At 44.1% G+C, this 16,401-nt stretch overlaps 2 protein-coding genes across 5 annotated transcripts in view; one reads left to right on the top strand and one right to left on the bottom strand.

The window, feature by feature from the left end:
- The first annotated feature begins 180 nt into the window (after positions 1 to 180).
- slc25a17l (solute carrier family 25 member 17-like) lies at positions 181 to 15,488 on the top strand. 2 transcript variants are annotated; one of them, XM_078558814.1, is made up of 9 exons: positions 181 to 339; positions 2,708 to 2,768; positions 6,478 to 6,544; positions 7,298 to 7,452; positions 8,838 to 8,954; positions 10,518 to 10,663; positions 10,871 to 10,966; positions 14,289 to 14,371; positions 14,522 to 15,488. In XM_078558814.1, the coding sequence occupies exons 1-9, from the start codon at positions 271 to 273 to the stop codon at positions 14,667 to 14,669; spliced, it is 942 nt and encodes a 313-aa protein (XP_078414940.1). In that variant the 5' UTR covers positions 181 to 270; the 3' UTR covers positions 14,670 to 15,488. The 2 variants fall into 2 exon arrangements, with proteins under 2 accessions (XP_078414940.1, XP_078414941.1); XM_078558815.1 differs by lacking the exon at positions 10,871 to 10,966.
- Positions 15,372 to 16,401, bottom strand: part of dxo (decapping exoribonuclease) — a 15,040-nt gene continuing 14,010 nt past the window's right edge. For all 3 annotated transcript variants that reach the window (XM_078558812.1, XM_078558813.1, XM_078558811.1), the window contains exon 7: positions 15,372 to 15,647. In XM_078558812.1, the coding sequence (XP_078414938.1) occupies positions 15,524 to 15,647 (124 nt within the window). In that variant the 3' untranslated portion in view covers positions 15,372 to 15,523. The remainder of the gene's footprint in view (positions 15,648 to 16,401) is intronic.

Raw genomic sequence — 16,401 nt, 5'->3', positions numbered from 1 at the left:
TGCTGCATCTATAACCACACTTTGGTTGGTCAATGGGTTTTTACTGGAAAACTCTGGGTCCGATTTTAACTGTGCCAGTGGGTTTACATCTCGCCCAGTTGTGTCTGCACTCGGGTTTTGGGGAGTCAGGCGCTTGCCGGGAGTATTTCCCGGGGATGTGGTGTAAAGGGTGTGGGCTGTTTGCAAGTGGGAGGAGCCGGTGTTGGAGGAAGTGTCTCTCCTCTCCGCTGACTTGGCGGGCAGTCTTTGCCTTCGTTTGCTGGAGCGATAATGAAGGCCTCTGCCGGGTCCCCGCTCGCTTCCTACGAGACCCTTGTCCATGCCGTGGCCGGGGTTGTGGTAAGTTGTAAGGATGTGGAGTTAGTGAACGAACCTTTACCCGGGGCGGCGGGGGGCTGATCGTGCACCAGGGATCTCCAGTTAGAAACACATAACAGCCCCTTGTGTCTAACCTCGCCAGGCATGAGTGCAGTGTGGAAATTGGAGTCGAATTCTTCCTCCTGGTAATTGCACGGTTAAAGATTCAGTCGAGCGTCCCTTGAACTGTTCTGATTTAATGATGAGTTTTAAATGTGAGCACCGAGGGTGAGCTCTATTCGGGTGTCAACAGCGGTTCCCTTGTTTGATTTGACAATGCGGAAATGCAGTCATTCGTGTTGCTCTGTGTGATGTGATGTTGTGTGAAAGGGCCCACCTGTTAAATCCAGATTCAGACCAGATCTCTTTCAAACGGGGTGAAAAAAAAAAAGATGTCTTCATGGAACAGTTTGATCAAACTTTTCTTTGAGGGGCGAGAGAAGCGGGCCGCCTGGAGGAGACGCTCATGTACTTGAGGCTGAAACGCACCATCTGGTTTCGGTCGCGCAGCATCTTTTGGGAAATAACCCTGTGATCGAGTTGGGTTGGTTACCTGCCCCGCTCTCCTTCCTCATCGATCCCACTCACCGTCCCTTCGTCTAGTTTTCTGCTCCCAGCCTTTCTGACACTGTGGAAAGAGGCTGTAGAAATGTGGGCTGTTCTAGTCACTTGAGTGTTTTGATGCGGTTTTCCCTTTTTTTATGTGCGTGTCAATAATATGTTTGTGCAGCTCTCTATTTGACATGAAGATAATGTCTTTTTAAAATGTGATTTTATCCTGTTACCAGTTCCAAATGTAATATTTATATTCATCAACAATAGAGTATCACCTGTCTCCACCTCAACTGCGTATTTTAAGGCTCTGTCACTAATGTTTTCTTCTTAATTGTTACTTTTCAAACTTTATTGCTATTTTTTAACAAAGGTGGTGAATTTCTTTGAAGAGGTCACTAACATAAATGGAGTGGCCATTTCTTCCCCCTCCCTTTTGTTTTTTCCAATAATTTATATAGATTTTTCTTTTCCCACCCATTTTCATTATTTTTAAATCTATACCTTTAATGCCCTGTTAGTCTTTCCACCCCACCCCCACTAGAGCTGTACCTTGAGTGTCCTGCCATCCATTCTTAATTAGCACATTCGTTTAGATAATATCACCACCTTCAACACCTCTTTGTTCCTTTGTCTGTGACATCTTTTGATTATCTGCTCCTATCACTGCTTGCTTGTCCCTACAACGCCCCCCCCAACTTCTCTCCCCCCATCCCCCCACCTTAAACCAGCTTATATTTCACCCCTCTCCTAATATTACTCAGTTCTGTTGAAAGGGTCATGAGGACTCGAAACGTCAACTCTTTTCTTCTCCGCCGATGCTACCAGACCTGCTGAGTTTTTCCAGGTAATTCTGTTTTTGTTTTGCCCCTGAACCAGGTGTTTGGAGGTTTAAGCCCCACCCTAGAGTTTAGAAGCTTGGGGAGGTGATCTCCTTTGAAGCATACAAAAATCTTACAGGGCTGGACAGGTTTGATGCAGGAAGGGATGATTCACTTGGGCTGAGCTTCTAGGAACCAGGGGACACAGTCTCAGAATAAAGGGTAGGACTGAGGTGAGGAGGAATTTCTTCACTCAGAGGCTGGTGAATCTTTGGAATTCTCCACCTCAGAGGGCTGTGGAGACTCAGTCATGGAGTATCTTCAAGGCAGACAGAGGTTGATAGATTTTTAGATATTAAAGACATCAAGGAACGTGGAGATAGTGAGGAAAATGGCATTGAGGTAGAAGATCAGCCATGATCTAGTTGAATGGCGGAGCAGGCTCGAATGGCCTACTCCTACTCCTATTTCCTAGGTCATGTCATTTAGTTGCATAAGTCATCAAACTGCAAGGGGGACGTTTTATCAATTGTGCTTATCGTCTGACATAAAATACTTATTTTAATATCCAACATTCCAATTTTAGTCTCTTTCAAACTAGGGATGGGAACTAAGTGTTAGAGTTGCCCACACATTGAGAATGAATTTAAAACCTGCCTATTTCTAAATGATTTGAGACCATTAGTTGACTATTGTTGTCTCACTGCAATTATTTCAACTAAGTTCAGTCTATTGACCCTGTGATCCAGGAACCCCAGGATGTGATTGGTTAATTTTCAAAAATCAGCTTAAACCAAACAGGTGGGACATGCTCCCAATGACTTAATGGTACTGGGTTGGAGTTGGTTGGGCCAGGCCAGTGTCCTTGGACTAGAGCGAGGAATATGTGTCAGCACTCCCTCCTCCAATTACTATTATAGGACCCTTTTTGGAAAGTGCAGGATAACACTTCTTTTCCCTCACTTTGTTTTCTGCAGGGTAGTGTGACTGCCACAACAACGTTTTTCCCTTTGGACACTGCGAGGATACGACTTCAAGGTTGGAATTGTAACATAAATAATCCAGTTTTTTCTGAACCTACAGCTTATACAGTAAAAAAAAACTACTTATAGCCCCAAATCACTGTATAGAATTACAAAGCAAACTGCTTTTATGTTGTTGCAATTTGGATTTTTATAGTACGCCTATTCATTATTGAAATTATTTTTGATTAAAATATTTCAAGTAACTGGTATTCATAATTTGAACCAACAGTTTGTGCTTTAAGTAGCTATGACCGTGTTGGGAAAATGTACCAGAGATTTATAGGTTTTTGTGAGTAAAATGGACACCAGTGTGGAGGGAGTTAAGAGGCTAGGCCAAACAAGCAATGGAAGAGAAAACGGAAGGAGGGAGTTAGGTGGAAGGATTTTAGGAACAGGAGGAGGTCACTCAGCCCCTCGAGCCTACTCTGCCGTTTAATTAGATCATGGTTGATCTGTATCTTAACCCTCGATATGGTTAATGGGACCCCAGCCTTCGCCCTCTGTGTGAAGTGAATTCCAGATTTTGGTTGGGTACTCCTGAGGGCAGGGTTGTGGTGGAATGAGCGAAGGTTTGTAAATGGGGACACGGGGCTGAAGGAAGTCACTGAGGTGACTTCTGATATTTCACTGAAGCAAAGCCATGTGGCTGTTTGAAGGTGAAATGAGGATCTCAAGATGGATTTGTAGGTCGATAGAGCTGATTTAAGAAAAACAAATGCATAAAACTTGCACTCGTTTATGCCTAGAATGTTACTGACTCGTGATAATTATTTCCTGTTTAACAGTTCTCTAATTTCACTAATGAAAAATGAATTCAGTCCAAGCACTTCTACTATTTTGCAACGTTCCATCTATTTCCTTGACTGTCTCATGATCATAAGACTGCTTTGGATGGAGAAGGTCCAATGGCCATTCTGATCTCATGCTTTCAGAATACTAGCCCTATCGCCTCCCCATGACATGATCTAGCTGACATTTTCTAAGTAAATGAGTCTAGTGTCCTGGTCTTGACCGTCTGTCTGGGTAACAAGACTTGAGACCTTGACTGCCCACAAACTAGCAGTGTAACCTTTTGCTTAACGCAGAAAAGTTTTGCTATCAACCCGTGAATAAACATTCTGACACTAAAGAGAAAATTTGGACACTAGTTAATATATTAATGTAAAGGCAAAATACCGCGGATGCTGGAAATCTGAAACAAAAACAAAAAGTGCTGGAAAAACTCAGTGGGTCTGACAGCATCTGTGGAGAGAAAGACAGAGTTAATGTTTCAAGTCCGTATGACTCTTCTTGAGAACTAAAGAGAAGTAAAAATATGGTGAAATATATACTGTTTAAGGGGGTGGGACAGCTGAAGCTGGATAGAAGGACAGTGATAGGTGGAGGCAAAGGAGAGATTGCAAAAGATGTCATAAACAAAAGATCGAAGGGGTGGTGATAGTGGTGATACTGGTTAAAGGAGGTGCTAATGGTTACATTAAGAGTAGAAAGTAGAATGAGCAAGTGACAGATGGCCCTAGTAGGGGTGAGGTGGGGTGGGGGGAGGGGAACGGTGTGGGAAAAAAGATTGAAATAGGCTAAAAGGTGGGGATAAAACAATGAAAAATTTAAAAATAAATATTTGAAAAAAGGGGGTGAGGATGGAGGAGAGAGTTCATGGTCTGAAGTTGTTGAACTCAATGTTAAGTCCGTAAGGTTGTAAAGTGCCTAATTGGAAGATGAGGTGCTGTTCCTCCAGTTTGCGTTGAGCTTCACTAGAACATTGCAGCAGCCCAAGGATGGATATGTGGGCATGAGAGCAGGGTGGTGTGTTGTAATGGCAAGCGACAGGGAGGTCTGGGTCATGCTTGCGGACACACCGAAGGTGTTCCACAAAGCGGTCATCCAGTCTGCATTTGCTCTCTCCAATGTACAGGAGACCGCATTGGGAGCAGCGGATGCAGTAGATTAAATTGAGGGAAGTGCAAGTGAAATGCTGCTTCACTTGAAAGGAGTGTTTGGGCTTTGGATGGTGAGGAGAGGGGAAGTAAAGGAGCAGGTGTTGCACCTTCTGCAATTGCATGGGAAGGTGCCGTGGGGGTGGGTTGAGGTGTTTGGGGTGATGAAGGAATGGACCAGGGTGTCCCAGAGGGAACAGTCCCTACGGAATGCTGACGGGGGGGGGGGAGGTGAAGGGAAGATGTGTTTGGTGGTGGCATCATGCTGGAGTTGGCAGAAATGCTGGAGGAGGATCCTTTGAATGCGGAGGCTGGTGGGGTGAAAAGTGAGGACGGGGGGACCCTATCATGGTTCTGGGAGGGAGAGGGCAGAGGCACGGGAGATGGGTCAGTCATGGCTGAGGGCCCTGTCAACCACCATGAGTGGGAAACTTCAGTTAAGGAAGAAGGAAAACATGTCAGAAACTGTTTTAGAAAGTGGCGTCATCAGAACAGATGCGAAGAAGGCGAAGGAACTGAGAGAATGGGATGGAGTCTTTACAGGAAGCGGCGTGTGAGGAGTTGTAGTCGAAGTCGCTGTGGGAGTCGGTGGACTTATAATGAATATTGGTGGACAGTCTATCACCAGAAATTGAGACAGAGAGGTCAAGGAAGGGAAGGGAAGTGTCAGTGATGGACCATGTGAAAGTGATGGAGGGGTGGAAATTGGAAGCAAAATTAATAAATTTTTCCAGGTCCAGACGAGAGCATGAAGTGGCACTGAAACAGTCATCAATGTACTGGAGAAAGAGTTGTGGGAGGGGGCCTGAGCAGGACTGGAACAAGGAATGTTCCACATACCCCATAAAAAGACAGGCATAACTGGGTCCCATGTGGGTACCCATAGCCACACCTTTTATTTGGAGGAAGTGAGAGGAGTTTAAGTAGAAATTGTTCAGTGAGAGAACGAGTTCAGCCAGATGGAGGAGGGTGGTGGTGGATGAGGATTGTTCGGGCCTCTGTTCAACGAAGAAGCGGAGAGCCCTCAGACCATCCTGGTGGGGGATGATGGTCCAGAGGGATTGGACGTCCATGATGAAGAGGAGGCGGTTGGGGCCAGGGAACTGGAAATTGTTGATATGATGTAGGGCATCAGAGGAATCGCGGATGTAAGTGTGAAGAAACTGGACAAGGGGAGAGGGAACAGAGTCAAGATAGGAAGAAATTAGTTCTGTGGGGCAGGAACAGACTGACACGATTGGTCTACCGGGACAGTCTTGTTTGTGGATTTTGGGGAGGAGGTAGAAGCGGGCTGTCTGAGGTTGGAAGACTGAGGTTGGAAGCTGTGGAGGGAAGATCTCCAGAGGAGATGAGGTCAGTGACAGTACTGGAAACAATGGCTTGATGTTCGGTGGTGGGGTCATGGTCCAGGGGGAGGTAGGAGGAAGTGTCTGCGAGTTGGTGCTCAACCTCTGCGAGGTAGAGATCAGTACGCCTGACAACAACAGCCCTTGTCGGCAGGTTTGATAACAAAGTCAGGGTTGGACCTGAGAGAGAATATATTAATGTAGCTGTACAAGCACATTTACTGAGTCTGTCTGCACACTGGTGTAGTAGCATACATCATTCAGGAGCAGAATGACCATAGGTTGGAGGTATTCTAATATTAAGGACAAAGAAATTAAACACAGTATTTGTCTAAATTTTGAGGTCAGTACATATATATTTTTGGCCAGTAATGTATATTGCTTAAGAATAGTCACTCCGATTTCTAACTCCCCTCATTCTTGCCTGCATTTACTTTAGTTGATGAAAAACGTAAATCCAGCGCCACACCTGTGATACTGGCAGAAATTGTGAAAGAGGAAGGCTTGTGAGTATTACATAATCTAAGCACAGAAGTGGGCCATACGGCCCGACTAGTCAATGTTGGTGTTTATGCTCCCCACCACTCTTCAGCTCAACCTATCAGCATATACTTCCAATACTTTCTCCCTTATGCTTATCTGGGCTTGCCTTATTAAAGAGTGCTGATCTTTTAACAGCTGCATTATTCAATGTATTTATTCTGCTAGTGATGTTCACCAGGTAATGGGCCTGAGTGCAAAGTAAATCTATTTGTTCCTGCTTTTTATGTAATTGTTGGGAATTAAGTTTCAGAAATAAGTGATGTGTTCAAGTATGGCAGTTTATTTTGTACCAATGCAATTCAAACAGATTAAATGATTTTTAAAAAAAATTAATCGGTCACTCAAAGTAAAATAAAAAAGGAAATCAATGGGTCAATTAGCATCCAGGCAGAGCCAACAGATCCTGCTGTTTCAGATGTGTAGCCTTCATAAGACAACCACACTCTCTGAAGGATATACACACAGAAAATTCCAAAACCATTATTTCCCTCTTTGCAGCTGCTGGCTGACCTTCATCAATAGGTTTCAAGAAATAATGTCTGGCAGCATTTGCAGGTTTAGCTCCTCTGATCCATGACCTAGTTGTGAGTCGGAATGTGTCATTTCTAACTGGCTTAGAGACCGTTAATTACTAAATACTTAGTGGTTTGGTTTGCTCAGAGGGATTCCTAATGTCAAGCACAGAATGCTGAGCCTCCCTTTTCTCTCTGTTTCAGATCAGCTCTGTATCGTGGATTGTTCCCTGTCATTTCTAGTGTTTGCTGTTCGAACTTTGTTTACTTCTACACATTCAACAGCCTGAAAGCAATGTTGGTGAAGGGTAATGGCAGGGCTACACCAAGCAAAGATCTGCTGATGGGTTGCATTGCAGGTAGAGAATGATGCTTAATGGGGTTGAAAGCTGCCCTGTGTCCAGAGATAAAAACAAAAAACTACTGCGGATGCTGGAAATCCAAAACAAAAACAGAATTACCTGCTGAGTTTTTCCAGGTAATTCTGTTTTTGCCCTGTGTCCAGACTTCATTATTAGAATTGTTAGATTCTAGGCAATCCTGTGACTGATTCCTAATCAGTTGAGAACTGTGCTAGAATATCACTCCAAGAATTTGATCTTTAGTTCCTGAATGATAATGACAAACACTGATAAAATAAATTTTCATAGCAACACAACTTGTATTTGTATAACGCCTTTCATTTAATAAAACATCTCAAAGGCACATTATAAAACAAAATGTGCCGGGAGTCACACGAGGAAATATTAGGTTAAATGATCAAAAGCTCGATCAAGGAAGTGGATTTTAAGGAGCGCCTTACAGGAAGAGAGAGAGGTGAAGAGACGGGAAGATTCGGAGAGGGAATTAAGGAGTCTTGGGCCTAGGCAGCTCAAGGTACGGCCATCAATAGTGGAGCAATGGAAATTGTGGAGATTGGCTCTTGGCCACTTGCACATGTCACCCAGCAAGTACAGAGGTGATGGGTGAACAAGACTTGATACAATAAAAGCAAAATACTGTGGATGCTGGAAATCTGAAACAAAAACAAAAATAGCTGGAAAAACTCAGCAGGTCTGACAGCATCTGCGGAGAGGAACACAGTTAACGTTTCGAGACGGTATGACTCTTCAGAAGAAGAGTCATACGGACTCAAGACTTGATACGAGTCAGGACCTGGGTAGCAGAATTTTGGATGAGCCTATGGAACTGAGGAGAGATTGTAAGTGATGAGATGCACAATAGTGGGTGGACTCAGAGGACTAGTCAAAGTAAAATTCTTGAACTTTGCGATTATGGGGAGAAAGCCTTCTCATTTGTTTAATTGGGTCAGGCAACTACAGGCGAGGGTTTTGCTATCTGCCTGATTGATTTTATCCATCATTGAGGGGCTGAGCAGCACCGATAAGGAATGTCCCAAATTCAGTTCCTCGGCCTATTCTAAATGAGCTGATCTCAGCTGGGGGCAGGGTTATTCCACTTACCTTGGTCCTTTTGCTTTGCTGGCATAATCCATTTTGAAATGAAATCCAAATTTTTGGTACAACTCTTGACATTGTGCTTTAATTAAGGCAGCCATCAGATCTCCAGATAGAATGTGACAGTTGTTTAAAAGAGAAAGCCCATTCCCATGCTGCAAACTGTGATGTATTATATAGCAATTTAGAATTCATATATTATGCACTGGTATACAATGATCAACCTGCACTTACTAAAGGGCCGTCATTGGGAATTTGTAGAATTAATCGCCTATTTGTTTGGTTAGGTGCTACTAATGTTGTCCTAACAACGCCAATGTGGGTAGTCAATACAAGATTGAAACTGCAAGGAGCAAAGTTTCGAAAAGAGGATGTCCATCAGACTGAGTACAAAGGTATTCTCGGTGAGTCTTCAAACTAGTAAATGAACTGTTTTCAGTAAATCCTTTCTGCTTCAGCACTTAGAAATACAAAGAAAAATTACTGTGGAAATTAAAAATAGTTTGCGTGATTGTGTCAGCAAGGAAAAGGAACCCATTCACTGTTAAATTGTAGTATTGACTAATGGGAGAGGGTGAGCATGATGGTGTGGAAAATCACTATTTACAGCAGGCCACTTTGTTTAGTATAAAAATCTTGAATTGGTTCTGGAACTGTAACAAATATTGAAGTTGGGTTCCCCTTTGCTCCCCAGACCATCAGACCCCCAATATCTGAAAATGAAATATTCTTGCATTCTGACCAAACTGCACAATCAAGTCAAAATATGTTAGTCTGTCCTTAATCTTTTCCTCATTTTCAATAGGAACTTAATTCAGTTTGACCGAGTGGAGAAAGCAACATAGAGATTAGTCACAATTTCTTCTTTAACAAAAGGGAAAATCCAGTCGATTTGTTTTATTTTATGAGATTACTTAGGCAAATTATCAACTGTTTAGTTTGTATATTCGCAGCCTTTAATCCACCAGCCACTGCCAAAATCATAGCTCACAGGCTGACCTAAACTTCTTGTGACGAGGTGCCAGAGACCAGCCCCATTGTGATTCTTGCCTCAGACACTTTGGCACTTGTTGTGCCAGATTGGGATTGAGAACTTTGTGGACAAGCACTCAATGTAGTGCTGTGCACGGCTGCACCAAACTAGCATATGTTGCAAATATTAAAGTAAACAAAGTATAATTTTTTAAGATAAAGAAGCTTCATGAATAATATTTGCAGCATTTGGCTGAGGGATAGAATAAGTGGTAGTGGTTCTTGTTGAGGTAGATGGTGGGGTGGAAGAGAAAAAAGAGGCAACTTGATCTCTAAATCTAAATCTCTTGATCTGAACTATTTACACAGCTAAGCCCAGTTGCTGTTTACCTTCTCTTTGGATTAGTAGAATTCTAAGTAAAAAGCAAAAACAAACCATTGTTTAATAGGGGTCTAATAAAGGTCTTTAAAATTATGAAGGGTTTTGATGGAGTAGATGCAGTGTTTCCGCTTGTAGAGAAGAGCAAACCTAGATACAACTATCAACGTAAGATAGTTAAGAAGTCAAATAAAGAATTCAAAAACTTCTTACTCAGAGTGGTAAGAATGTAGAAGTTGCTATTATAGGAAGTGGTTGGGCGATTTGTATGGATGCATTTAAGGGTGAGCCAGATAAACACATGAGGGGAAAGTAATAGAAGGTCACGCTGAGCATTAGGATGAGGAAGGATGGGAGGAAGCTCGATTGGAACATCAATGCTGGCATGGGTTGGTCGGTCTGGGGTTTCCGTACTATATATTCTATATAACTCAATGTCATTATATCTTAGCCACACAGAATGCCAGCTGTGCCAAACTGAGGAACATTACTGGCCATAATATTTGGGGATGCGGGGGGGTGGGGGGGGGGTGTTGTAATCAACATGTAGTGGGTGAGACGTCAGGGTATGTTGGAGGAAAAGTGTTGTCAAATTTAACTGCCCCTTTCTCTTCAGATGCCTTTCAACAGATCATCACAAACGAAGGTGTGGGAACTCTCTGGAATGGGATCCTACCATCCCTTATCTTGGTCTGTAATCCTGGAATCCAGTTCATGTTTTATGAGGGGTTGAAACGAAAAGCCAGCAAAGCAGGGAGACAGGTACCTGTAGGGGTTTAGCACTTGCAAGCTCATGGACTCACTGCCTGAGCAATAATATTTCAGCGTCAGGACTGCGGTTAAGCTTTTCTTCCTTGAACCGTGTGGGGACATAATCTTTCTTGCATTAAAAGTCATGGTAATTATCAGCAGTATTACAAAAGAAAGAAGAACACTTGACTTTAACAGATATGATGAATCTCTTTGCAGATACCGTCCTGGGAAATATTTATGATTGGAGCCATAGCAAAAGCGATTGCCACGATGGCGACCTACCCCTTGCAGATTGTGCAGGCTATATTACGGGTATGGAGAGCAATGTATGCGGGGACATAGTGGGTATTGTCACTGGACTAGTAATCCAGAGATTTAGAGTAATGTTCTGGGGACCCAGGTTCGAATCTCACCACGGCAGATGGTGGAATTTGAATTCAATAAAAATCTGGAATTAAGGGTCTAATGATGACCGTGAAACCATTGTTGATTGTTGTAAAAACCCATCTGGTTCATAATGTCCTTTGGGGAAGGAAATCTGCTGTCCTTTCTGGGTCTGGCCAACATGTGACTCCAGACCCACAGCAGCGTGGTTGACTCTTAACCACCCTCTAAAATGGCCTAGCAAACCACTCAGTTGTATAAAACCGCTACGAAGTCTATAAGGAATGAAACCGGATGGACTGCTCGGCAAACCTAGCCCTGTCAACCCTGCAAAGTCCTCCTTACCAACATCTCGGGACTTGTGCCAAAATTAGGAGAGCTGTCTCAGACTAGTCAAGCAACAGCCTTACATAGTCATCCTCATGGAGTCATACCTCACAGATAATAAGAGACGCCATCACCACCACCATCCCTGAGTATGTCCTGTTCCATCGGCAGGACAGACCCAGCAGAGGTGGCGGCACAGTGGCATACAGTAGGGAGGCAGTTGCCCTAGGAGTCCTCAGCGTCGACTCTGGACCCCATGAAGTCTCATGGCATCAGGTCAAACATGAGCAATGAAACCTCCTGCTGATTGCCACGTACTGCCACCACCACCCCCCGCCAAGCTGATGAGTCAGTACGCCTCCATGTTGAACACCATTTGAAGGAAGCACTGAGGGTGGCAAGGGTGCAGAATGTACTCTGGGTGGCGGACTTCAATGTCCATCATCAAGAGTGGCTTGGTAGCTCCACCATGGACTGAACTGGCTAAGTCCTAAAGAACATAGCTGCTAGACTGGGTCTGCAGCAGGTGGTGAGGGAACCGACAAGAGGGAAAACATACTTGACCTCTTCCTCACCAACCTGCCTGCTGCAGATGCATCTGTCCATGAGAGCATTGGTAGGAGTGACTACTGTACAGTCCTTGTGGAGATGAAGTCCTGCCTTCACATTGAGGATACTCTCCATCGTGTTGTGTGGCCCTACCACTGTGCTAAGTGGGGACTTCAAACAGATCTAGCAACTCAAGACTGGGCATCCATGAGGCGCCATATTCAGCAGCAGAATTGTACTCGAACACAATCTGTAACCTCATGGCCTGGCATATCCCCTGCTCTACCATTATCACCAAGCCAGGGGTTCAACCTTGGTTCAATGAAGAATGCAGGAGGGCATGCCAGGAGCAGCACCAGGCATATCTAAAAATGAGGTGTCAATCTGGTGAAGCTATAACTCCGGACTACTTGCATGGCCAAACAGCGTAAGGAGTATGCAATAGACAGAGCTAAGCGATTCCACAACAAACAGATCAGACTGAAGCTCTGCAGTCCTGCCTCATCCAGTCGTGAATGGTGGTGGACAATTAAACAACTCACTGGAGGAGGAGGTTCCACAAATATCCCTATCCTCAATGATGGAAGAGCCCAGCACAACAGTGCAAAAGATAAGGCTACAAAAGCATTTGCAACAATCTTCAGCCAGAAGTGCCAAGTGGATGATCCACCTCGGTCTCCTCTGGAGGTTCCTAGCATCATAGGTGCCAGTCTTCAGCCAATTTGATTCACTCCAAGTAATATCAAGAAACGGCTGAAGACATTGGATACTGCAAAGGTTATGGGCCCTGACAATATTCTGGCAATAGTACTGAAGACTTGTGCTCCAGAACTTGCTGCGCCCCTAGCCAAGCTGTTCCAGTACAGCTACAATGCTGGCCTCTACCCAGAAAATTGCCCAGGTATGTCCTGAATGCACAAAGCAGAACCAATGCAACCCAGCCAATTACCACCCCATCAATCTACCCTCAATCATCAGTAAAGTGATGGAAGGGGTCATCAACAATGCTATCAAGTGCCACTTGCTTAGCAATGACCTGCTCAGAGATGCTCAGTTTGGGTTCCACCAGGATCACTCAGCTCCTAACCTCATTACAGCCTTGGTTCAAACATGGACAAAAGAGCTGAACTTCCAAGGTGAGGTAAGAGTGACTGCTCTTGACATCAAGGCCGCTTTTGACTGTGTGTGGCATCAAGGAGCCCTAGCAAAACTGGAGTCAATGGGAATCGGAAAACTCTCTGCTGGTTGGAGTCATACCTAGCACAAAAGAAGATAGTTGTGGTTGTTGGAGGTCAGTCATCTCAGTTCCAGTAACTCACTGCAAGAGTTCCTTAGGGTACTGTCCTCGGCCCACACATCTTCAGCTGCTTCACCAATGACCTTCCTTCCATCATAAGGTCAGAAGTGGGGATATTCGCTGATGGTTGTATGATGTTCAGCACCATTCGCGACTCCTCAGATGCTGAAGCTGTCCATGTCCAAATGCAGCAATACCTGGGCAATATCCAGGCTTGGGCTGACAAGTGACAAGTAATATTCACGCCATACAAGTGCCAGGCAATGATCATCTCCACCAAGAGAGAATCTAACCATCGCCCCTTGACATTCAGTGGCATTACCATCGCTGAATCCCCCACTATCAACATCCTGGGGGGGGTTACCATTGACTAGAAACTGAACTGGACTAGCGTTATAAATACTGTGGCTACAAGAGCAGGTCAGAGGCTCAAAGTCCTGTGACAAGTAACTCACTTCCTGACTGCCCCAAAGCCTGTCCACCATGTACAAGGCACAGGTCAGAAGTGTTACGGAATACTCTCCACTTGCCTGGATGAGTGCAGCTCCAACAACACTCAAGAAGCTCAACACCAACCAGGACAGTGCAACCTGCTCGATTGGCACCACATCCACAAACATTCACTCCTTCCTCCACCGATGCACAGTGGCAGCAGTGTGTACCATTTACAAGATGCACTGCAGCAACTCGCCAAGGCTTCTTAGACAGCACCTTCCAAACCCATGACCACTACCATCTAGAAGGACAAGGGCAGCAGGTGCATGGGAACACCACCACATGGAATTTTCCCTCCAAGTCACACACCATCCTGACTTGGAAATGTATTCCCATTCTTCACTGTCGCTGAGTCAGAATCCTGGAACTCCCTCCCTAACAACACTGTGGGTGTACCTACACCACAGGGTCTGCAGCTGTTCAAGAAGGCAGCTCACCATCACCTTCTCAAGGGCAATTAGGGATGTGCAATAAATGCTGGCCTAGCCAGGGCGCACATATCCTATGAATGAATGTAAAAAAGGTCAAATAGTCAGCAATCACAAATATCTTTTCTTTTACTTTATCCCCCTTCTTTTGCAGTTTGAACCAAATAAAAGGAAGTCAAAGAATACATTTCAGGAGAGCGTCCGTACAGTTATTAACTTGCTATCCGAGAGGATTAAGTAAGAGCCGGCCTAAGACATTAATCTGATTTGCAGCATTCAATTTTGCACTGCTCTTTCTAGCAAGTTATTGATAATTTCAAACAGTCTTTAATTTTCAGTAAATAATTATGTACAATGACTATGTTTAAATTTTTTTCTTGTTAACAGAAAAGGTGGTTTCTCAGGGCTCTACAAGGGTCTTGAAGCCAAGTTACTTCAGACAGTTTTTACTGCCGCTCTTATGTTTCTGGTCTACGAGAGGATTGCAGGAATTACCTTCAAAATCATGGGATTATCTAAGGTGGCCAAGCACTAAGTGAATAATCAGAAAGCTGACCAAAGTGCAGCAGGGAGACCATTTAGCTTCTGATTTGCTGCCAAAGTAACATTACAATGGGTGATACCATCTTGTTTCCGTGAAGGGATTACATTAACGTGGGAAAACTGCACTGTTAAACGATGCACCCAATATAACGTACACTGAATTTGCAAGGCTGTTGCAACATTGAGGAACACAAATACTGAAAGAAAACAGAAGTCCTTACAAGGACAGCATTGTACATTATGCAGCCATTAGGTTCATTTTACTTTTCCACAAATGACAAAGATGAGGGAAAGGGGGATCCAGTTTTCCTGCAGGATAAAACTGAAAAATTGTGTACTTAAGAACTAAGGGTGTCTCTGTAGATGTTTACATACTGCATTAATTTGTAACAATTTGTAACACTGGCTCTGTGCTTCTACATTGCGTTTTTATTACATAACTGGGTGCAGTCAAGCCTAGTGACTGAAATGGAGCAGTAGTGAAGAATCTGTGGATTTTTTTTTCAATGTTAAGGATGGATATTATTTATAAGAGGGGAGTTAATAGAACATGCCAGCTCTCAGATTGGAGATATTTGACTGTTACTCTATGTGGACTATAATAGTTTCCTCAAACTAGGGAAGTTAACTATGGAAGTTGTATATTATTGAAGCAAAACAAATAAAACAGACTTGTTTCCGTGGCTGGGGAAGGTTATGTGTATTTTAAAACTTTTATTATGAAGACTATGTACATTTTTGAAGTGTCACTTTGTATAGAACTGTCAATTAAAGCACAGGAGTTCAGCATTACATATCCTTTGATACTGAATCAGGTGATGGAATTGTTTTTTCAACCACAGTGCTCTAGTTACCTTCCTGTACAATCATATTATCCACATACCAGTCTGGTATGAAAGTGTAAGTGCGATCTGTGTGCACTGTATATGAAATATCTTTACCGGGCTCCCAGGAGAAAAGGGTCACCATCCTAAAAAAAAAACATATAGAGAATATTAACCTGATTTAAATAAGAGCCATGTTAATGATCTGTACAACAAGAGCAGAACAGGGATGTCTCAAAACAGATTTGACAGTTGCACAAGAGATGTTGCCACAATTACAATGCACAGTAACTACTGATACAGCAAGTTCCCATTTTAAGTTGACTCAGTTTTTATGTTGTTTTGCTTTAATGTTGGTCATTCAATGGGGCATGTATTCTCGTTTAACGTCATGGGTTTTGTTTTAAAGTTATTTTGTGCTGGTCTGGCGTAGGGCTAAGTGACTCGATCAGCGTCATTTTGGAGCGGCCACTCCCTAACCCACCCATTTGCTGCTGACCCTCCGACTCGCAGCCTTTCCTGCTCCTTAACCCACCCTCTCGCCACTATCCCTACAGCTCACGGCCTCTCCTGCTGCCTGCTGACTCTCTGGTTCACCACTTACCTCCTGCAGGGTAAAGCTATTCTTTTTGCCTCTCGCTGCTCAACTCCAGAGCCCTTTGCTCACAGTGAGGGTTCAGGAGAAGGAAGTGGTGAGTGGGAGAGTCAAGGAGCGGGAGGCTTGGCGAGGTCAGGGATTGGCAGAGGCTGTGAGCCCAGAGGGTCGGCAGTGAGAGGGCAGGTTAGGGAGCAGCAGAGGCTGTGAAGTGGATGGTCCGCAGCAACTGGGAGGGTCAGGGAATGGCAGAGGTTGCAAGCCAGGAGAGTCGGCAGTAAGGGGATGGTTAGGGAGTGGGAGAG

This window comes from Cetorhinus maximus, chromosome 15, assembly GCF_964194155.1.
Source record: "Cetorhinus maximus chromosome 15, sCetMax3.hap1.1, whole genome shotgun sequence".
Classification (NCBI taxonomy): Eukaryota; Metazoa; Chordata; class Chondrichthyes; order Lamniformes; family Cetorhinidae; genus Cetorhinus; species Cetorhinus maximus.
This window is presented reverse-complemented; position numbering and strand designations above follow the sequence as displayed.